We start from the raw sequence: 25483 nt of genomic DNA, 5'->3' as shown, positions 1-25483 counted from the left end.
CTGTCAATCAAATTAATGGAAATTGACATGTATACCTTCATATGTAGCGTTGATTATCATACCCTTACAACTGAAACTAATGGAAATTGTTATGTACACCTTCATACTTCAATCAAATTGACATGTAGTGAAAAAAAAACACTGACTGTCAAACAACCTACATTGTATAGTACAGCTTTCTGTTGCAGCAGACAGACAGACTTTTTATTGACATTCAAAATAACATATATATCAAATAGTTTGAGAGAATCCGAGTGTTGTTTGCAGACATTGGGTATTTATAAACATACAGTATTTGTGATGATACTCTCTGGAGTAGTTGCATGTAATAGTGTAGCACAAAATTCAGCAACTACATAAAGGATAAATGTCTTGAGTACTTACACTAGTACTTGTGTCATGGCATTCTGTCATTTATGTAAATATGTATAGATGGTGAAAATCTAAAGATCTGATAGGTCAAGACAGAATAGTAACCTTTGTAAAATCATGATATACCACATTTGGCATAAGTCCAAGTGGTCCTGACTGGGAAGAGTACCGCATACTCAGTCTGCTACTTGATTGTTGATCTGATCAATGCCACCTCCAACATCATAGTCACTGTATCCATATAATTGATTGCCTGGAGAACACATAGTTGACTATGCAGTATGCTGCTGTCTTTACCATGTGTAGTGGGGGTTAGGGAATGTTGATTGCCTGGAGAACACATAGTTGTCTATGCAGTATGCTGCTGTCCTTCCTACATGTGGTGGGGGTGAGGGAATGGATGTGAATACCAAAACCCAAGAATTGTCCGATGTGTACACAAAACCAATTCCTGAGAGTGGCTGGTATAGGCCTTCAAAGACTATCAAGTGTAGTGTATAATTTATTAGAACACTTACCAAACTTTCATCTGGTCTTTTCTTCTTCAATGTGACTAGTTCTAATTGTGCTGGTTGTATAACTAATGGATCCCTTGAATCCTTGATTAGTTTATCACATAACTCTACCATATCTATACTCTGAAATAGACACACAGATAGATAGATTAGTCTATAACATAACTCTACCATATCTATACTCTGAAATAGACACACAGACAGATAGATTAGTCTATAACATAACTCTACCATATCTATACTCTGAAATAGACACACAGACAGATAGATTAGTCTATAACATAACTCTACCATATCTATACTCTGAAATAGACACACACACAGATAGATTAGTCTTGTCACATAACTCTACCATATCTATACTCTGAAATAGACACACAGACAGATAGATTAGTCTATAACATAACTCTACCATATCTATACTCTGAAATAGACACACAGACAGATAGATTAGTCTATAACATAACTCTACCATATCTATACTCTGAAATAGACACACAGACAGATAGATTAGTCTATAACATAACTCTACCATATCTATACTCTGAAATAGACACACAGACAGATAGATTAGTCTATAATATAACTCTACCATATCTATACTCTGAAATAGACACACAGATAGATAGATTAGTCTATAATATAACTCTACCATATCATATATATCCTCTCAAATAGACAGACAGATTAGTCTATAATATAACTCTACCATATCTATACTCTGAAATAGACACACAGACAGATAGATTAGTCTATAATATAACTCTACCATATCATATATATCCTCTCAAATAGACAGACAGATTAGTCTATAATATAACTCTACCATATCTATACTCTAAAATAGACACACAGATAGATTAGACTATCATAACTCTACCATATCTATACTCTCAAATAGACAGACAGACAGACAGACAAACAGACAGACAGACAGGTCAGTCTGATAGACAGGAGCAGACAAATACATTTAGGCTACCACATAAGTCTACACTATATATACTCTGAACTATAGACAGACAGAGACACATCAATTTGTATATCAGATATTAAACTCTACTATATCTATATTCAATAACAGACAGACATAAACAGATTGATAGGCGCAACCTAGTGGTTGAAATAAGAATGGGGGGGGGGGCTGATGTTCTGTATGTACATCATGGCAAAGACAGTAACAGAGGCAAATTAGATAGAGTACATTATACATAGCACATCTATCTAATTTGCCTCTGTTACTGTCTTTGCCATGATGTACAATCAGAACATCAGCCCACTTTCCCCTCCAAGCTACTCATGGTAGAAATTTCCTGTCATATGATTTTCTGCTTCCATGCTATCCACTTTGTAAATATAACAGTTAAACTTCAAAATGCTGTGTCTTCATTAGGTATGTAGGACATCTCCACCACAAGTACTTACCACTGGTAAAATAGCAACCTCTATATCTACAGCAGGACAATCCATATGAACTGCTCCAGTTAAATCTAAACCAAGATGTACTATCTGATTTCTAACATCCACAAAATGATCTTGCCCTGAGAATGGTATCCTGCAGCATGAAAATGAAGAGCAATCAATGACACTTTACTTGTACAGCATATCTATTAGAATGTGTTGGGTTTTTTCTGGATAGAAATCAGTCTTGCTGATAAAGCCACTAGAGGGCGCCATACCGATATGAAGTGCTTGTCCAACTTCACGGCATATACATTTATCTAGACTCTCTCACAGTCCTCGCAGCTTCGCATAGCTAAAATTTGTTTTGTATGTACCGATATCTACTGCATAATTGTACTTGAATATCCTTGTACTGTGCACCCTCATCGATCACATAGGTCTAACCATTCGTTGACTTCATAATTTTAGCTATGCGAAGCTTCAAGGACTGTGAGAGAGTCGAGGACTGTACTGTAGGAGAGTGTAATACATGTATTTGTATATTTTATGAGAAGCTAAAAATTAGGCTTAGAAAACAAATTTTGACAGAGCTATTGCAATACTTAGTCTTAAACAAAAGAATGGCCCTGTCTATTCCTCATGGTTCCAATTCTCAGGTAAGACTAATAAGACTAATGTAAATAACGGAGACTGAATCATGGATAATGTGTAATAATTAATTTAGTGAAAAATTAATGGTTTAATTAAAGATATTATACATTTTTTGCTTTAAATTTTCTATGGAAAGTTTCTCAAACTGTTATTGTACACATATACAGCACAACAATACAATTGTATTGTCATATACAATTATAGCTAACAAAAAAGAAGAGTACATATTTTGTGAGCCTACACGCACACAATACAGGTAAAAACAAAAGAAACACTTTCTTCAACATTGAGGGCAGTATATGCCAGCTGATATTTACCTGTCCAACCATGATACCAGTGCTCTTGTTGCTGTGACAACATCAGTGATGAGTTTTAACACTTCGTTGGATAGACGTTTACTCTGGTCATCATAGGATTGGTTGATTTGATTGCAGTAATGATTGCATTTGATTAAACTCTTCAAGTTATTGGCTTTACAACTGAGAGCCAGAGATAAATACTGTAAATTTTCATTCTCTAAACCAAAATTCTGGAAAAAAAGGAAAATGTAAAAAAAAAAAAAGAACAATTCTAAGTCTAACATGCGTCTTTTAAAGTTTTACAATTGTGAAAAGTATAATTGGAGGACTTGGTAATACTGGGTGCCTCTTAATTAAAGTATGCTAGCTCATAGATACTCCTGAGAATACAAAATGTATCTTTTGCCCAATTAAGAGCTCTACAACAAACTACATTTATGCTTAAACACTCACTAAAACTAGAAAACGGATTAAAAGTTAGGTGTGAAAATCAGTTGTCTGGCAGAGATAAGAAAAAAAAGTTGGTCCAGAACAAAAGACTGTCCCATATAATCCTTATGGCTCCACTGATAAGATAACATTAACGTGAGAACTTGGGATAGAATCATGGGCCTTTAAGTTAACATTCAGTGCATTACACTATTTATGTAAGTCAGTCACCTAACTGTAAGAGAAACTGTTAATAGTGACTCAGAGTTGCTCAACAGAAGATGCATTCTATACATGTACATTGTAAAATGTATGTAATATACAATGTAGCATTGGCCATACATGTACCATGGCATACAGTTGTAAAGTATTTGTAAGTGAAGTATTGTTTGACAGAGGAGAGACTGGAGGGGGTTAGCCAACTTTTGCTTTTGATTTTCCAAGACTGGGTGGATTAGTCACATTCACCATCTGAATGTTTGATTGCTATGGCAAGTTTTAAGCGCACAATGTGTACTCAACTTTGGTAATAAATTTCACTGAACATTTACAGTACTGACACTTTCAAAAGTCATTCTCGCATGCAAGACGATATTTTGTCTGTTGACACACAATAATTGTCTTGAGTGAACCTAGTTCAGTTAATCAATGTTACCACAAAGAAGACAGTGGCTTATGATAATAACGTGAAAGCATTTCAAAAAGTGGTCACAGTCGTTCTTTTTCAAGGATGTAGTGGTCCTCAAAAAGCCATTGGTTTTGTGTAACTTGCGACACAACACACAACACACAACAGAAGATTACTTACTCTTGAAAAGTGACTTGGTAGAAAACGACAATGCTACATACGTAATCAGGATTACTTACCAGTCCACTTAGAAGACTAACAGCCTCAAATAAAATCTCTTGATGTCCTATTTTATAAACTCCTAACTCTTCTACATCTTGTTGTGTTAGTTGTAGTAATTTTTCACCGGTTACTCCTTTGCTGACAAAATCATCGATGTATTGGCCAAGTGCTTCATCTAAACCTGTCAAAAATATACAAAAATAACATCATTGTTAATCTAGTTGAAAAATGAATTAATTAGATGCCTTCAAGGCTACAGCTTTGAATGGAATGAATCAAGTCACTCCTACATACCTACATGTATACAGACATGTGTGTGAAGCCCAGGCCTGTTACTGTTAAAGAGAGATCAAAGTAACACCAAGAAAAAAGTGAACAGTATATGATTAGATTTTAATAGACAATAACAATCAAATCAAAATGTGTCATTGATAATAATGACATAAATCTATTTATTTATATATGTATGTAGGCATGACAACGTGTTCCTTTATCACAAAAAGACTTGCATTGTATTGTTGCACAAGCTGGGTTTACATGTACAATTAACTCAGCTGGTTCACAACTTCAGTCGTCACTCAGGTTAAAAGCTATGTGATAAGGAATATCACTTCTTGAAGGTTGACCAAGACATTCGAAATGAGCTACATTTTGTGTCCACTGGCATTACCACCCTCACTGATAAATTACAACTTTTTTTTTTGTTGTGGCCGGCAGGTCAAAATGATAAGTTAAATTTTCATGATTTATCAGACAGACACTCAGTAATTATGTGACTCAGCACCCCCTGTTGCTTTATTCAGAGAGAAAACAAAAGTTATATAAAGAAGGCTTAAACTGAAGGGACTATACTCTGAATGGAGATCAAAAGGCAAGCATTCAACTTGTTATGACATACCCTTATTTCAAATGAAATACAATGATCAAGGGATTAGTTGTTTCTGAGTCTCTTTGTACCAAGTCTGTACAAAAGTGGATTTCATGTGGTGACATTAACACTACTCTTAGGGTTGCACTTTTTTATTTTGTAGTTTCTCATCACCAGACCAACACTATATTTCTTCACTTCAATACTGTGATTTTAAAAAAATTGACGCCCTCTATGGCCAAATCAGCTAAAAGTACAAGTATACTAGTACCATCGTAACAACAGTAAATGTCAGGTCTCTGTACGGCACCATCTGAGACACACACTTATTATTTCTAGTTGTCGTCACTGACTTGCAAGAATGCCAGTGAGTGCAATATGTTGGTGAAAATTATCACAACAATTTGAGACTTCCACCTGTACATGACTGTACAATAAACCAATGTCTCAGAGTCTACCGGTATATAGTTAAATGTGAAGTACATGTACAAGTTGTCCAAAGTATAATGTATGGTACACATATACATGTACATGTACACTCTTAAAATGTATTTTTTAATTGTTCGTAAGACCTACATGTACACAAAATACATGTACATGTACATGTACACACTTAAAATATTTTTTTTTAATTATTTGTAAGACCTACCATTTTCAAGGTGTCACAATGAGAAACATAAAACTAAAATGGTTCACCCTTTAGTACACAAAACACACACCATGGCAGCAATAGACTGCTAGAGGGCAGGCTTTACAGTTCTCAACTTGGTTATTTCAGGTGTTCATAATCCCATCTGTGCGGTACATGGAATACTTTTATAACAGCTAGGTAACAAAACACCTGTTTACAATGTATGAGTGATTAGGTCTGAAAAGCTTCCATTATAATAGTATACTATAATATAAACCTGATTCTATTTCACAATGGTTTCCTTTACTCTTAACCTTTTTGGTCCTCTCTGAAAATGGTCACCAAGTAAACTAAAGCAAGGCCTAAAAAAAAAAACGTTTGGTTCCAGTTACCCGACCCAACCTAGTTTTTTCACACCGACCCTAAACTTCTCTTTTATGTATTTGAGAAAAAAATAATAAAATCATGAAAATTGTGAAGTCTTGCAAGAAATAGTGGATGTGGAAACTGACATCGACGATATAAAACTGTTCTTCCAATCTGTAATGGTTGTACATCTGATGAGAAGCAACCAATAACACAGAGACCATATGGAAAACAACGGAAAAGATAACTACCGATACCTGAACTGTACTCACATATGAAAAAAAATATTTTAAAAAAAAATAAAATAAAAATCTACCTACCTCACCTATTCTAAAATTGAGCGTAACTGGAGCCACACAATTTTTTTTGTTCGGCCCAATCAGAAATTTTGTTGAAATCATGGATAAAATAATGTACCATTACGTACATGTATATGACATATTGTATAGTATATGTCAAGTCATGTTGTTGCCTATCTAACCTTGAAAACATTGTAAGTATACATGTACATGTAATTATTAGAAAAAAGTTTTTGTTAATTTTTTTTGTTAATTTTTTTTTTGCCAATGCAGGTGGTTTGTACATATGAATGCATTTAATTTTCTTTGATTTCTTAACCACTGAAATATTCCAATAAGAGTGGACTATCAGACATCAATATAGGCTTATGAAATACCTGATTTGTGAATAGTGGTTAGTATTTTCTGACGAAACATTTCAGCTTGCCATTGTCTCACTCTTTTTTTTTAAAGTTTTTAAAACTTGTTCATACAATCTGTATACACACAAGGTAAACTAGCTACATTGTACATGTGATTATCAGCTTTTTGTGTTTTCATAACAACTTAAATATTCTTTTAATGTTTTACCTGAGTTCCCCATCAAATCTATCTATGGTTCAAGGCATGGAAATCTACCAATGCATGCAATTTTTACCTACTTCCATTTCTGCCTGGGTTCCCCATCAATATTATGATATGTTCTACAGAAAATTAGTTTTACCTTATCCCCTCCTCCCCCATCTTTTACCAGGGTTTTGTCAAAATTATGGTACAGTGTATGGCAATGTTAGCAAGTTTTATTCCCCCCCCCCCCCCCCAACTTTCATATCTGGATTTGCCACCAATATTATAGTACATTATGAGGAAATTCAGCCTCTTCTCCCCCCCCCCCACCACACACACACACACACACACACATACACATACACACATATCTCTGTAATACTGGGTTTCTCCATAAAAATCTTGGTATAAGATAGATGGAAATACCCTATATACATTTGTATATGCACGTTTCAACTAAAATTTTGTCTTTAGCTCCTAAAACACTAATTATACCAAAATCTCAAATAACCTACAGGTTTGTATCTTCAAGCAGTTGGCATTTTCAGACAGAACTTTGGTATTTTATTTTCTCACTATCCAATTATACTTGACAGCAATAATCCACCCACCAATCTCCTGAGAATCAATTATTTGGGTAAGGTATAAACTGCAATTTGCAATAATCAACTTACTATAATCCCAAGTTGAATTCTTAACCGGTGAACACCATGATTAAATCTGTCTCTAAACGCTTCACAAGTGGTGCTCAGGTTTAGACTTGTCAATATAGATTTCTCAATCGCTGTCTCAGAGAGGGAGAACTCAACAAGGCTGAACAAGAACTGCAAACAACTTGACAAAGCACTCTATTCTTTATTATGTGGTGGATGTTTGGGCTATAGCCATTCTAGGAACAAGCATCCTTTTGAAGGAGGCTACTAGACAGGTGAACAGAACCTTGCTGTGTGTCAATATCATAAGCTGTGTGTCAACACTTGATGCTAGCCACATAGTCTACACAACATACCTGACCTTACCATGTAAATAATGTTTTCATTGATATTATGATAATCACAGCAGTGTGACTAGTCTGCATATGATATCATATATATAATTATGTATGTTTGTCCTATAAGCTAGTATAATAGAAAATACTACCAATGGCGTTGTAGCACAACTGTACAGTTTTTAAAACTTTTTATCCATATTCTAGTCCATGCTAATAATAAGTGTCCATTTGCTGAATGACTATCCAGTTGCCTATCCAACCATGTTGCTATCTTTACGATATATGCTATCATTTGGCTGTTGCTATGGGCGTGGTCAAGTTGTTAGCTATATTTGCATACATTTGTGTATGTTTTTGTTCACTAGTGTATGAAGTCCTGATATTATTTTTGCAATACATGTGATCATTTGGCTGTTGCTATGGGCGTGGTCTTGTTGCTAGGCATATTTACATACATTTTTTGAATGTTTATTCAATTGCCTATAAATCCCCGAAGTTATAACAGAACATACATGCAGGGCTCGAAATTAACAATAGTCCCATGTCCACAGACTACCAATTCTTGTCATGGGGCTACTATAATTTGCAGTTGGTAGCCCACTCAGTAAGCTACATGATGTATTATTGAATAATGCAATAATGGAAGATTTATGGACATGAAAGTATTTTCATAACACATTATATTTCAAATACACTGTAGAGGAACTCTGTTTTCAGTTCAGGAATATAGGACTACAGGTCACCATCCTTGGGCTACAAACTTCTGAAAGTGGTAGCCTACTAGGACTACTATAGAGAAAAGTGTGAGAATTTTACATGGTTGCTATTGTATTGGAAACACACTATTGTTATTGATAACCTAGCCAACTTTATTTTAAGCCTTCGACCATAAACATTTTTTAAATTTTGGATGTAAAAAGGTAAAATGATAACAAGTTACTTCTATTTCCATGTACACCTTCATGCCTTTGTCTCATCTGTGGTCACTTTCTTTAAAAATTTATGTTCAAGAGAGAAACCAAGTCTTTTTATACTATACATGTAGTAGTACAGTCTGCATAACGTGTTCATCTACTTTAACTTATAATTGTCTTCATTTACTTACTTCTTGTACATCTCATCAAACTCTCATGGAAGTATTGTGACCAACAAGTATCTTATCAGGGGTCAAAGTAATTTTTAAAAATTCAGAGAAAAAATACTAATTCTAACCTACCTATATGAACCCTACTTTCTGGAGTCATGTTATCGGCAACAAACGTTTTATTTTATTTTGCCTAATCAGAACCTGGGATTGAAACCCAGGCCTTTAAAGACCAATGTACTATTAAACCATGCAGGTAAACAACAGCTTGAGAGAAAAATACATACTAAATATAGATTTTAATGATCTATTCTCAACTGATGATTGATTGTGTTTATACATTAATACAACTAATATTTGGGTCAAAATTCCAGTTAATGACAGCTGGTTTCTACTTTATAGTCAATGTAATGACAGGTCAAAGGTGACTCTGATATTGAAAACTTGCTTGATACAGTTTGTATATTATGTCATCTTTGTGACACTACATTTATAAAAAGTAAGAAATCAGTTTTCCACATAATGTAATACACTACAAAAAGCACAATGGCATTTTAGCACAACCAGTACTGTTTTTTTTTTTAAGATTTTACTTTTCAGAGAGTATGATACTAGGAAGGAGCTACGACATGATTCTGTCTTGGAAAGATGCAACTATTATAGTCATTTCACACGAGTATCAACAGCCTTTCACGCAATGATCCCTCATGCATGGGTCTTGCCTTTCACTTGCCCACCAGCAAACAATACACTGTACTCTTATATTATAAGTATGGTTCTGAATTTATGTACACAATAAAAATATGTAAATTATGATAGTTATAATTCCTGCTTTATAACTATTATGAAAGCAAACAAACTGGACCTGCATGTACTTGAAAACCAACAATCCAACACCAGATAATAACACTCATGAAATCAATGTGTTTCTCCCATGGGTGAGTGAGTCAACAGCAAGACCCATGAGGGACCTTTGTGTGTTTTGAAAACCCCTTGAGAGATACCCAAGTGAAATGATAGCTTGCAAGGAGTGTACAGGTCTATGTGAGGAAATACTACGTACAGGATAAAACCTGGAAAAACAGAATTGAATTTGTCTCTTTTTAGAAGAGAAAATGCTACACTTAGCATCTGATGACTACATATGTATGTACAAGTACACATGGTACATGTATAGTAATTTTATTTACAGCATGGTTTAGTTGACCCTGTCAGTTCTATAGAACATCTATCAAGACCATTCTTGCAAACCAGAGCTGTTACTTCTTCTGTGACACTGCGAAATAACAAACTCTGGTCCCTGACAGCACTATCCCACATACATGAATGTACAAATGTAATGTTTACGGAGCACTTATCATTCTATTTTTAAATCAATTGTCATATATTTTATTGTGAAGTGGTTTGCTATTGTTTTGATGGAGGTCGCTATACAAAAATAAAGTAATGTTATTATTATTATTACTGTCTTGTACAGTGCCGTAAAACAGGGTGTGAATTTTCGACAATGATCAAGATATTTTATAATACATGTATGATACATACATTTCACCATTTTTTTCACTTTCTCTCAATCACCATGTTAGTCTAGTTCCTATACAGTATCATTACGATTTATACCTTTGTGGTTAAAAACCACAGTTGGCATGCAGACTATCATCAAGTTAACAATACTTAATTGCAAGTTCTAAAATAAGTAAAACTCTAAGTCACAGATAAGTAAGTAGAAAGTGGTAATATAGTGAGTTAGTTACACAGCTGACCACATATGACTTTGTACAGAAATCAATTATAGACTTTATTTTGGTAAAACATGATAACAAGACCCCTAGAGAGTGTTGACCAAAATACTATAATGAGTATCCTACAGAGTTTACCTCATATTACAGTTGATTCTACTTCTGTTTTATAAACAAACAAAACAGTATGTGCCCTGCTGTGTGTGTTGAACTCAGAAGTCATACAAATAGAAATATATGAGACATAAAACATGTACATGTAAAATGTAGCTTAACTTTAAGGGACATAAGATAAAGTTGAGTTCATAATAGGGGGGGGGGGGGGGTTGCTACATAATGTACTGTTCAGCTAGTCTGGATGCCAATGTGGTTTCTAAGTAAACCTCAGTGTAAATTGTAACGATACCATTTAGGAACTAGACTACTGTTAAGCATGATGTAATTCCCTATTCTCATTTGCTGTTGGTACTACTACTACTACTGTTAGCAACACTCATCATAAGAAACATGTGGAAAGTAGTTTAAATTAAATTAAAGGGTATAAAATTGGGGTGGTGGTGGTGGTGGTGGTGGGGGGTTAACTCAACTTATGGGAGTAGGGTCTTTATAATGAACTAGTACCTGTAGTGAGTATTCTACAATGTACATGTACTGGATCATGCATCAATCATTAACAACCATTTGCTACCAGTTATTAAAAGTCTACATGGTATGCAGGTGAAAATACATATGATTTGCATTCCGAGTAAAATGTTGAGGTAACCCATGTCTTACATGTATATTATCAAAAAGGTCGTAACTGCTATGCAATTTTATAGGCAGATACGACCTACTGCACTGATGTGACATGTATGATTTAATGATTTAATTTGCAAATTCTAAAATGTTGAGGAAACACTTATTATGTCTTATTATCAACTGTACTAACATATATAGTAACAAGTCCACAAGATAATAAAGGTTTATTGTTAATGCCATCAAAGTTATAGTCTAGATGCCAACTGTGGTTTCTCACCACTGACTGTGAGTGAAGGTATAAATCATAATGATACTGTATAGGAACTAGACTATCAAAGGTATACAGATCGACAGTGACATTATCTCAATATAGTTTAACAAAGGTTTCATGAAAGTATTTTTATGTGCGTAAAAAAGCTTGCAAATTCAGCGTGTACCATTTTAAAGACATAACAAACTTTATGTAAATGTACATTGTATAGTATCATGATCTGATTACATCACAGCTCTTTTCTTAGAAGTGAGCCAAAGCCATTAAATTATCAGTGAGCCTGATCACAAGGTTTCATGTTGAGATAAGACACCATAAAGATAATATGAAATACATGTAATCCTACAAATATACAAAGTTACACTAAAGAAAACAACATTTCATATTTCAAAGTTATAGAATATCGATAATATTAAACTGAAAATAATAGCATAGAGGCTAATATTACATGTGATTTATTTAATATTACCCTACACTGTAGATGATGGAGAGAATGTGTGGAGAATGTATTCATAAAATGCGAACCCGATATCTAACTAGAAACGGAATTGAAATATTATTACCGGTAATTAAATTGCAAATAAATTAGTTATTGCTCAGGAAAACAACTACATGTATAGCATACATTTGTATCTGTCAAGAGTTTTTTCCCATGTATCTATTCATTCTTTTCATTTGCTATACCTTTCACCGTGCAACATAATTATTAACTAATGAATAATTAACTAACAAAATTAACTAACACAATTATAAACTAAACATAACTACATGTAACTAATTAACATTATCAATTCACATAACTATAACTAACATACATTTGTAACCAACAAAATTAATTAACATAATCCAATGCAGGAATCTCACGTTTTTTTAAGTATTCAAAAATCTCAAAAAATATAGATCAATTCTTACTAATTAATAAACTGCATCAAAGGAACCACCGACTACTTATAGTTATTTCACCAGAACCTCTTTGAACAGTGTGCATGCACTGGTACATGTACATGTAGTAAAGCCATAAGTCTCTTATGGCAATAACTGTCCCAAGTTACACCACCACCAATACTAATGTTCCTATCATCAGCAGCAAAATATGGTCTGTATTTCAGAGGCAAAGATAATTGTGTTATTTAGGAAATGTTTTATGGGTTATTTTGTAGTGTTCACTAAAAGCAGATGTCATCATTATAAATAACTAAATCTCTCTTTGGTAACACTACATGTACATGCATACATGTACAAATGTACATGTAACACTACCAGTGATATAATAATATGCACTTCCAAAGAAGGCTGTGACATTTTGCCATGTAGCATAGAGCGAGGATTTATGTACATTGTACTTATAGAAGTTGTACAAAATGTAAACAACCTGAAAAAATTAGTCTGGCTCTCAAAAACGATATTTTCTGCACTGATATACACACAATACTGGAGCCAAATTAGGTCTTGTGTCATGCAAGTAACTTGGGGGGGTGGGGGGGGGGTGGTAAACACATGGAACTCGAGAGGGGTCTTTCAGTGGACTCACTCATGTGAGGACAGTGTACTATATATAGTTATATAATGATAAAGATGATTTCATTACACATGTACATGTACAATGCACATCTTTAACTAAGTTATAACCGTACTCAAAGTGCTATCGATACATATAATTATTACTCCTGGCACAGACACATAACACAACAACTCCTTAAACTTCCTAGACCCACGGAACCACACAATCCATTGCAGTCTCTGTATGTGTATAGGATCAAGTCCCTCAGATAGCAAACTCTGTCCTACCACTACCAGGTCCCAATTTATACTACTGGGCTGGCTGGAGCAAAATGTGGTTCCAATCATGTCAAATGACAGGCTATTCAGAAACAAATAACAGCAGCAAGGCATAAACTGACAGTGTACAGATACAAAAATGTATGAACACTAAATATTTAACCATCATAACAAATGGCTACAGTGAGGCTCAAACTGACAACATGCTAATTTTGAAGCAGCAACTCTAACCATGATTCAACCATCAGAAAAATATGACAGCAGCAAGGTTAAAACTGACACTGTGCAGTTTTACAAGCCAGCAACTCTTAACAATTTAATTTGACCATAGAAAGAGATAGCACTGGCTGCAGCACTAGTGAGGCTCAAACCACCAACGTGTAGTTTATTAGCTGACCACTCATTAACCATTCAACCATTGGAAAGAAATGGCAGCATTGAAGCTTGAACCAGTATTGTGCAGTTTACAAGATGGCCACTCTAAACATTAATCTGAAAGAAATGGCGGCATTGAAGCTTTTAACCAGCAATGTGAAGTTTACAAATACAAACTGACCACACTACCATTTGATCATCAGAAACGAATGGCAGCAGTGAGGCTCTGGCTTACTGACAACTGCCGGCCACTCTAAACATTCAACCATTATGACTCCATAGGACAAGTGAGGTTCAAACTCACCATACGTAACAGTTTACTAGCCAGCCACTCTAAACATTCAACCATCACAAGGATGAGTGAGGCTCAAACCAACAACACCATGACTCCATAGGATTAGTGAAGAATGAGGGAGAGAGATACCTGTACATACATGTACATGTAAAGCTGTCTACATATACTAAATACCAGGATTAATGTTAATGAGTAGGGAGTGATTACACATTGTAAATTGTCAAATGTCAAATGTACAACCTTTAGATCGGCTCAATAAATCCATACCTATTAAAGGACACAGTAGTAGTATATGTACCTGTAACTCAGTCAATAAAACAGAAAGGTACAAATGTAGATCATGCACTGTATAACTTTATCATCATACAACTACCTACTTCTTTTTAATGATGTAATTAAATGTTTACGATTTTAATACATTTTAAATGGATAAAACACTACATTGTACCTCTAAACTTATTCAAACTCAAACTCCCCTATGTAAGGCAATGTACATGTATATGCACATGGTGCATGTACATATATGTGATTTAAAACTGCTTTAAATAAACTGATTTACAACTTGAAGCGTGGTATACCACGACTGTATTGGTATGTGTACACGTACATGTACATGTTGTATAAGATACATACATTGTATACGTAAAACTCTAGTCTAGTTCCCGATGTTGATGTTGACGTCTAGTCAAGCCCATGACTCAAGGCGTTAATTGTGGTTCGACCCCATAATGAGCAATTTAGCACGAATGGCGCATGTCAGTAGTACTCCACAACAAATTGACAGGCTGTCGTCATCGTTCTCATGTTTCTAGGACTGATATGATATGCAAAATGTCCAACCACAACTCCACCTCCAGTCTGTTTAAACTAAAATCACGTGGGGACGTGATGACATCATCATGTTTATATGAACGCTGTTGAGGGGAGCACAGAATTCTGTGTGAGAGTCACAGGCTTGACTAGACGGTGAAAGTATGAAGTCAATGTCACCGTCGGGAACTAGACTAGTAAAACTCTGAAATACATGTATACATGTACATTATTCTTTAAATTTATTTTTTTTGAATGATGAAAGCTCATCTGAGTAAACATTCAGTATACTCATAAATTTAACTTCATTTTGCACCCTGAAATACTTGTATCTCACCAAAGCTTTCATCAGGTATATATCCACCATGGCTTTGTCAGTATTTTTCTGAAGTTAAAATACATGAATGACTTCGGACAATCATTCGAAATTCTCAGAAATTGGTAAATGTAATATCATTTTCATATGATAGTACAAAGCTGCATAAGAGTATTAGTTTTACAGTATTTCATCAGGACTACATGTATGTTTAGATACATGGAAAATCTATCAAAGTGAAATATAACTAGGAGATCTACAGTACACTTCAGTCTACCGTCATACTCTGATACTGAGAACAGTCATGTAATGTGTGCACATGTATGCATTTTTTCCAATAATAATAATAATTCTTATAATGTTGGTTTTTATATAGCGCTTTTACCCACTCTGTGCTTTACAATTATTAGCCCTGGCATGGATCTATAGATATTGTTACCCCTGGCATGGATCTATGTACAATGTAGATATTGTTACCCCTGGCATGGATCTATGTACAATGTAGATATTGTTACCCCTGGCACGGATCTATAGATACATCACATCTAGTGCACAAAACACATTATGAAACTACAAGAAACCACACTATTGACTAAACATTATAATCTTTGTACATTTCTGTCAAAATATACATTGTAAAAAATACAAAATTCGAACAAAGTACTTCTTCTTGGTCATCATCATTACTTGTCAACGAAAATGAATCCTTGAAATGAAAATAACTTTTGCAGTGATAAATTTAAGTCTGTATGTATTTTGATACTCTCAGATATTTTTACCGAAATCATTTTTACTAAAACATGTCAGAGGAAAGTGCTTTACCAGGCATACATGTTTTTATATATGGAAATGAAGCCAATAACTTCTATCATCAATTTAGTCAAATGAATATTTAGATATTCTGACAGAGATATTTTTACGAACTAATTTTTTACATAAAAAATTTATTATTAGAGGAAAGTACTTCGCCAGGCCTTCACCTTTTAAAGTTTTATACATGGAAATGAAGCTAATAACTTTTATCATCAATTTTAGTCAAATGTATACTTTATATATTCTGACAGAGCTATTTTTAAGAACATTTATTCTCATATAAAACATAGGGGACAATCCCTCAGGACTGTAATTTCAAGGCTAAAATTTCTTCAAGATATATATACATCATTTTTACCCACTCTGATAGACTATCAAAGCTATTTACTGACTGCCTGTAGGCTAAACTTAACGTTATACACATTTAGTCTATTTTCATCACACAATTACTACTGCCGACATCAGAGCTTGGACAAACACAACCTGTTAGTGTTACAAACAGGGAAAGTAAACAACAGAATTGGATTATTAACACTTAGCACAGCATGTTGGAAGTACAGATATTTCTATTACATTACATCATTTGAGGAGAACAGTTTTTTGGCTACTTTACATAATAGTTCACATTCACAAGCAAATTAGAAGTTGCCCCCCCCCCCCAAACACACACACACACACACACACACACACACACACACACACACACACATTTCCTGTACACATAAAGAGGCCATAAAACTTCATATCAAACTATGGTTGTACTACAAGTCACTGCTGTTCCAATATGCTGTGCCGAATGCCTATTAACCTATTCATTTGTTGACCTTCTGTTTGTAACAGGTTCCAGTCATCCACGATCTGATGTCCACAGTTGTACATACCCATGTATAGCTGGACCATTGTGTATAGTTCCTGTTCTATTCTAGTCTTATCAAAGCATTGAGGACAGCCTTCAAGTATTTCCAGCATTGTTAAATTGTCTAGATTTCCTTCTAATGTTATCATAGTTAATGCTATCAGTACACTTACACTTGTATACTATCATTTCCTCTGACAGCTACATTCGGCTATTAAAGGTCAAAGTTCGTTTCTTTGTAATATCAGGGATTGTCAGATTTGATGTTTGGAAGGTATACTGATAATGATTTGTTACTACAAGTATTTTTACTGTCACTCAAACTCTACATCTTCATCACCAATATCATCACCACCTTTCTCCTCACAAGCACTACTAAACTTTTCCAAACTACCATCTTCCCCTCCTCTTCCTCTTCCTTCTCATCATCATCATCATCATCATCATCATCATCATCATCATCATCATCATCATCATCATCATCATCATCATCATCATCATCATTGTTGTTGTCTTCATCATCATCATCATCATCATCATCATCATCATCATCATCACAACCAAAGAGCAACAAGAAAATGCTACAATAATTTAAAGCAGTCATGACTATACATGTACATGAATACCCATTTTCAAAGACTAATATCGGCAAGGAATGTATTTTTCTCATCTTTCCTTACAGTACATGTACGTCCTCTTCATATTCTGCCTTCATATACGTACATGTACATGTATCTGTCACATCACTGAAATTTGTTGCTACATTTTCTATGCTTACATGTACATTGAACTCATCCCCTAGGACTTTGACAGAAACAGACTTACATTTCTATGCTTACATTGAACTCATCCCCTAGGACTTTGACAGAAACAGACTTACATTTCTATGCTTACATTGCACCCATCCCCTAGGACTTTGACACGTCATTGCTGTATTAAACCAGACATCTTACATACCGCAAATAAAGATGCTATCTTAGAACCGACCGACTTGATAACATTCAGATACTATGCCAAACCAGTAGAAGCATTTGTTGCTGTCAAACATGATAACATTTTTCTGAAAATAAGTCCAGATGTGTTGGTTTATAGGTATTGATGTCAGGGACTATCTGGCTTTGTCTGTATATCTTAGCATTACTGACATTTCATGAGAGTGCCTTCAGGGCAACCACACATTTCACAATCAGTCAATGAACTACACATTTTTAATAACTGTAACGTGTGGAATTTTAACACCTAGCTTTTCTGAATGCATGAAAAGGGAATAGTTCAAGGTTTGTTTTGCCTTGGGCAATCTGCAAGCAAATGACGAGTACAAAATGTACAACTACTTTTAATCTTTACCTGTACCAGAATGTACACTATTTTGTCAATAACACTACCAGGTCTTTGACTTAGTAGTTGAATGTCAACCAGTGTGCCCTCTTAAGTCAATTTGATATACTGTTGACACCAAGTAGTTTCTTGTGACATACCAGAAAGGCTTACTTTACATGTATGGTGGTGACTTATACAGTAACTGTATACATGTATCCCCTTTCCTGTTTTATCATTGCAAGCATTGAACAACAAACACTTTTGCCTTTGTAGTTGTATTTTTAGAAAAATGTACATTGTATGTACCTAAAGTTATCTTTTACATGTATTTTGTTTTATTCCACTTTGTGACTATTCTTGTTGATATTTCACAGGCTTCCCCAAAAGGATTGTCACAGACTGTGACAGATTAACAGACATATTGATTGACAGACAGATCGACAGGCAGACAGACAGATATGGTATATAGACAGACAGACAGACAGACAGACAGACAGACAGACAGACAGATACAGACAGACAAACATGTACATGTATATGCAGATGCTTGAACAGGTTGAAGTATAGATGAAGGGACAGTCAAATAGATGAATGGCCCGATACAAAATGTAAATTGACAGAAAGACAGCTACATGGATGGATGGATAGATGGATGGATGGATGGAAGATAGAGGAATGGTCAAACAGAAGTGGCGAAATAGTGATGGTGTGCTCACTGGACATTATTTCCAGCCAAAGGTAGGAGAGATCAAAATCTTCAGTACATGTAGTATGTTGAAGATGGCTAGTCATGGAAGAAGAAATGTATAGACGTACAGACACACACAAACAAACAAACAAACAAACAAACAAACAAACAGATGGACATACAGATAGAATTTCTGATGGATTATTGCAAACATGAATAGTCATGCTATTTATAGAGAATCTTGCCTACAGGCTACATCAACAGTAACACAACCTATTAAGTACCATCAGAACCCTTTAAATACATGTATAGTATATACTAAATATGGATTAATTGACTGTATAGAATGCCCTTTCACTTAAATAAATATTTTGATTCTGTGGGACCTTTGTGGTCATTCGATGATACATGTACTATAAAGCAGTCAGCACCACACTGATGTGATAGACATTCTTGTTTAAGAATGTCTTGGTATAACATTATTTGTGCCTCTTAAATCTTATAAATGGTTGACCTTTCATGTGTGGTTCTTATATGAGGATAAGTACTTGTTAAAGTTATACCAAAACACAGAATATATTTGAATCAAATTAAATCAATGATAACTTATTGTTGGGGGAGAAGTTAAAGAGAAGTATGACACAGGTAACCCAGCCTTCGTTTTACTTTAGATAGACACAAACTAAATCTATTGTTCTTCAATATGGTACATGTAGATTACACAAGTGGGTGATAGCGGTTCCTCTATTGTGTGATTCTAATCACCCTGTAATCAACATTGTGTAAACATTGGAAGTCCCAAAACAGCACTCCAATTTCATGAAACTATAACTCGTTTTCAAAGATGCCTCCCTACAATAACTAAACCACAGACAGTGGATCAAACCAACGGCCATTCAATAGCTTAAACACACGACTCCCTGTGCCTGGCACCCTATTTTGCATATGACTGGCTGTATCTTTTGTATCAACATGTTGCGGCAATACATGTACATGTACATTTAATTTGTGTCTATCTTAATAAACCAAAATCTCAACTACCAGGGTATAATAAGTATTTGGATCATCAAAAGCAGGACATTGGTATGTTTGTTTGGGTACTTTACTCTTACGTTATTCTTGCTCTAGTGTAAGAGAAATAACATCTGTTATTCATGAACATTTTTTTGTTGACATCAAATTGACATTACATAATTCACCTGATAATGATACCCTAGGACTGGACACATAAAAGAGTCGATTTTACTTCTCAGGGAGAAGACCAATATTATTATTAGTGTGAAGTATTTTGATTATTGTCAGCTATACATTAGTATGTTACGTTGGGAACTTTACTCTAATTTAGATTTGTCATACAATATTGAATGGTAAGGAAATTGGTCATATGAATAACAATTTAACATTGGCAAAATAGGCCATTCCAGATTGCAGATTGAGAATACGGCACCCTCACTCACATTCGGGGTATCAGCTCATAGTGCCATTTCTTTAAAGTTTTGTTCTTTGGTATTCTGTAGAAGTGTAAATCAGGTATGTTTTCCATATTATTCAGATATTGAGGAACGCAGCAGTTCTCTATGAGTAACTAAGTAATAATGCAAAGTGGGCTCTGTATTAGGCTCTTTAGCTTGAAAGAAAACTGACCCCATTTTAGACTAAAAGCTAGAAAATACATCCCAAAGGGTGGCACATACATATATGTATACTCAATACTCAAATACGGGGAGTAGCCCCCCCCCCCCCCCCCCCCCCCCCGCCCCAAGTAACCCATATCATGTACCCCCAAGGTACACACAGACAGGAAGTAGAGCGCCACCATGGCTAACTTTGCAAAGGCCTATTGCATTACATAATTCACCTGTTGCCCTACCACTGGCTTGTCATTACGTATAACAGACAGCCAACAAGTCTTACAGACAGCTAACCAAGATGGTCTTAATCTCATCAAGCAGTTATGTCACTGATGGCAGTTGCCTAGTAAGATAACTGTCATTTTAACAGCAACAGTTGTTGGCATGGAATGTTGGAGGTTAAATTTAGGTTATAGGGGGTCTGCTCCTTGTCTGGCACAAGTGCTCCTGATAGAAGCGTGCCAAATGAGTATCTGGTAAACATCTATCAACAAGTTAACAGACTAACAACTGTGCTAAGAGTTAAAGTGTGGTAACTAAAAAAAGATGACAGTCAGGATGGATAACAACATTCCAGGAGTTACTGATTCAGTGTCTCCATTAGTTTACTTTGACATTACATGTAGTGAAAGATTAATTTGTACAGCTGGTCAGAATATGGGGTTTCTGGATGTATAAAAGATAAGTTACTATAGTGTTACGGGCAGAAAAACTGATATGGGTAGTAGGGTGACGTAGGGTGTGGGAGATGAGCTAGTCAACAAATCCTATTTTCAGGCCAAATGGATAACAGTATTATCATACAAACACCTTGTACATCTATCATGTAGTGTTGTTTAATAGGGCAATAACCTAAGCATTTGTGTGTACAATTTGTAGAATCTACCTGTGCGTTTTCTAGTGCCCTAACAAACTTTACTATGAGTATGACACAGTGTATGACAATCTACATAAATTTACATATATGCAAATTTTAACCACAGTTACCCACTGTACCATGGTTCCAAACAAAGCCAACAGACTACTGGGGTAGCAATAAATCATATTTAAATGGGAAACTATTACAAGATGATTAATTCACAAACATTATTTTGACTTGATTTTTTTTTATACAAAAAATTGCTCAGTGCCATTTTTGCAATTATACAACAAACAAATACAATAAAGACATACATGTAGTGATATACCCTAAACATTCTAGCTATTGGACAACTTGTAAGTGATAAAGCTATTTTTGGTATTGCTTCTTTTTATAATAACATGTTTGTTCCACATCTAGTGAAGATTTTAAATTGATCTTGACAAATTACTATTTGAATATCCCCTCCTACTGATTCAGACATCTCAAACAATAGTTTTTATCCAGAGATGGTGGTATAAATAGAATTCAAGGAAATCTACTCTAAATATAGACTATCTATACTACTTGTATGTACTCAAACGCATCTTATGGTGATTGTGTATTCATATGTATAGTTTGTGTTCTTCTCCAGTAATGGCACAAAGTAGTGATTCTTAGATACGCTGGTTGTATATAGTATGTTGTGCGAGTTTATATAAATACATGTACCTACATACATGTAGGGTGAGTTCAGGATAAAAAACATTTATATTTTGCAATCCATTTGGCCAAAAAAAAATATATATCTGGTTCTGGTCAGCATGCATATGCCCTGAATACCCTCGCATCGATCCTTTTTTTTCCCCATATTTTTGCTTTTCCGTTCCTTGTTTATTCCTGATATCAGGAAAACAAGGAGCTGAAATCTACCCTACATGCCAAGACTGCTTAAATACAAAGCCTAAACTTCTTCGAAGAAAAAGGAAGTTTTTCAAGAGATAAATATGATAGAACAGAGTATGTAAAGTGTAAAAAAATGTGTATACTAATTTGCAAAAAAAAAAAAAAAATTAGGAAAAAAAAGATTTACGTCGTCACACCACTTTAGAAAGTTTACCCTGACCAGAACCAGATATATTTTTGGGGGATTTATAGCTAGAATGTCCATGCCACTGTGCTACATCATGTACTACATACACATAGTTCAAGTCTACTACAAGAGCTAGCCCAGTCATAGCACCAACATTGTGGACACTCTATATCTAGCTAACGGATTGCAAATAGTTTTTGTCCTGAACTGCAACCATACATTTTGTACAGTACAGCTGAGAAATCTCTTTCTGACATTAATGCTAGCCTGGTGTTCATCAATCTGATGTCAACACGTACTGTACATTACTGTCATGCTGGTGTTGGCATTAACCCTTCCAGTGGGTAAGACATGCTGGTGAGGAGGCTGATGCCAACCAAATGTTAGTACTGAGGATACTTTATAACATTAGCCTGATGTTACAAGAGGAACACCACTCCAGAAAATAAGGACAATTTTATAAACTATATGGATTCTAAGCTTACATCACCTATTACTTGCCACTTCAGAAAAACATCAAGTTGATCTTGTGCCTTTATAGAGTACATTTTCTGTTATGGGGCACTGCATGATGGGAGTCAGCAGAAATAATGTATTCATGGTTGCACATGAATATTCATGAGAGATGGTTAACACTGAATGGAATAAGCAATCAGGATTTTTTTCATAATGCACAATATGTGTGTCACTAAAATTGACATTGTTGCATTCTGAGCTGTCAAATTTAGACATTCCAACCACTTGATTTCAAGTATTGCAAAACAGAGTCATAATTTTGAAGTATCTTATAATATTATGTACCATTGTAAGTAAAAACATACATAGAATAAGATCTTCAAATATGAATACATGTAATATTACTGGCGAATATATCGTCAATAAACACTAAAATATATTTATTTTGGAACGGTAAATTGGAAATGAATTTGACATTTCAATCCGTCTACCCAGTACTTAAAACCTTGATCATTGAAATGATTTCATTCTTCATGCAGCGTTATTGTCTCTCTTTCATTTCAGAGAGCCTTAGACATTAACGCTGAATAATTAAATAATTGCATGAACAAGGTAATCATACTCATAGTACATACAGATGGATCAAAATGTACTTATTTCCAATTTACTGTTCCAATGTAAATTATGATATAATTTATTGTCCTCTGAATAATTAGCATATTTCACTTCATTATCATCAAATTATTTTCATTCGTAAAGAAGCCTTAAAGTTATATCATAAATTGCTTTAAAACAATGTTTGTGAAGGGGCAAGTTATTCAGTGTTTTTCCTCAGATTTGTAAATGCTGGTAATCAAAAAAGGGCGAAATTAGTTAGAATTTGCATATTTACAATATACATTGTATGGTGGGGAACCCTGGTAAAAGAAGTGCGTAAAAAATTAAAATCTACCTTTAGTTCCCCAGTAATACCAGGAACAAAAGGTAAAGATTTTACACACTTATTTTCTGTAACTAAAACACTAGTACACTGGCCAAGGGAACTGGGTTAATATGACTTTAGGAACTAAGGTAGATTTTACCTTCTTCAAGTCAATGCAAGTACTTTCCTCTAAAGATATAGTAATGAATCAAGCATTGCCAAGAGACAGACTTGCCCTTAGCTATCTACTTTCTATAGATAGTTTTAAGTGGTTGGTCTCAGTGGGACCATAATCTCGGCTGATTCATTGCAGCCATAGGCACCAGGTTACAATACAACCAATGTTACAGATCAACTACACCTATAGGAATGTACTTCATCAAATATTTTTGACAGAGATAAAAGATTACGCCTCATAAATCAATGCTAAATATGAAGGAGATTTTAGTCTGTGTATATGGTGATCTGTGATTTTGCTTCACTGTGATCACTAACCATTAGTAATATGCTATCAATGGCAACTCCAACTGGTTAATGTGGTTGAAAATTATATGCTCAAACTGATTGGTTTGAAAACAAAAATGTACTCACAGTGATTGGTCACAATGGGGAGTGATAACGTAGCCTAATTGACTATCTTCAATTTCAAATGAGGTCAATATTCCATGTGACATCTTTGAGATGAGCACAACTGGGACATACATGTAATTCACATGGAATACTACAAACAGACATAATGATAACTGATATGTGGAGAGTGGGTAACGTAATTGTTTGCAGTTCATAGTATTACAAGTGTTTAGTGAGATTGCCAAGCAAATCACAGATTACAATGTAAACATGGCATGCTATTAATAGGTGATTACAGACAATACACTGTATGATGTAATGGAATAATGTTCCAATTTGTGTCAATACATGATATTGTATTTCTACATTTGTTTGTTTTTGTGTATCTACCTGGGAAATATATGTATGAATAAGTGTACATGTAGTTTAATAACCCCCTTGCCTACACCATGCTGCACTACAGTCGACGATCACAGTCTAAGCCAAGGTGAGGGTTTGAGTAAAGTTTGCGATGTGTAACACATGCAAGTATTATTCAATTGGAGTTCTGGGCACACTGGTTTCCTCACTGCATAGTAGTAGGGAAATTCTTTGTATGTATGTTCAAAGAATTATCAACTGTATAAATAAAGATAATTGTATCTGTATGTACATGATTGGTATTATAATTA

The 25483-nt window shown here is 34.7% G+C and overlaps 1 protein-coding gene across 1 annotated transcript in view; it reads right to left on the bottom strand.

Annotated features, from left to right (window-relative positions):
• LOC144432593 (connector enhancer of kinase suppressor of ras 2-like) overlaps positions 1 to 25483 on the bottom strand; it is a 112947-nt gene that overhangs the window by 51336 nt on the left and 36128 nt on the right. Inside the window, exons 2-5 of the mRNA XM_078120842.1 lie at positions 4535 to 4698; positions 3257 to 3468; positions 2310 to 2439; positions 891 to 1010 (exon numbers count right to left, since the gene is read on the bottom strand). Coding sequence (XP_077976968.1) covers positions 891 to 1010; positions 2310 to 2439; positions 3257 to 3468; positions 4535 to 4698 — 626 coding nt within the window. The remainder of the gene's footprint in view (positions 1 to 890; positions 1011 to 2309; positions 2440 to 3256; positions 3469 to 4534; positions 4699 to 25483) is intronic.

This window comes from Glandiceps talaboti, chromosome 3 (assembly GCF_964340395.1).
Source record: "Glandiceps talaboti chromosome 3, keGlaTala1.1, whole genome shotgun sequence".
Lineage (NCBI taxonomy): Eukaryota > Metazoa > Hemichordata > Enteropneusta > Spengelidae > Glandiceps > Glandiceps talaboti.
This window is presented reverse-complemented; position numbering and strand designations above follow the sequence as displayed.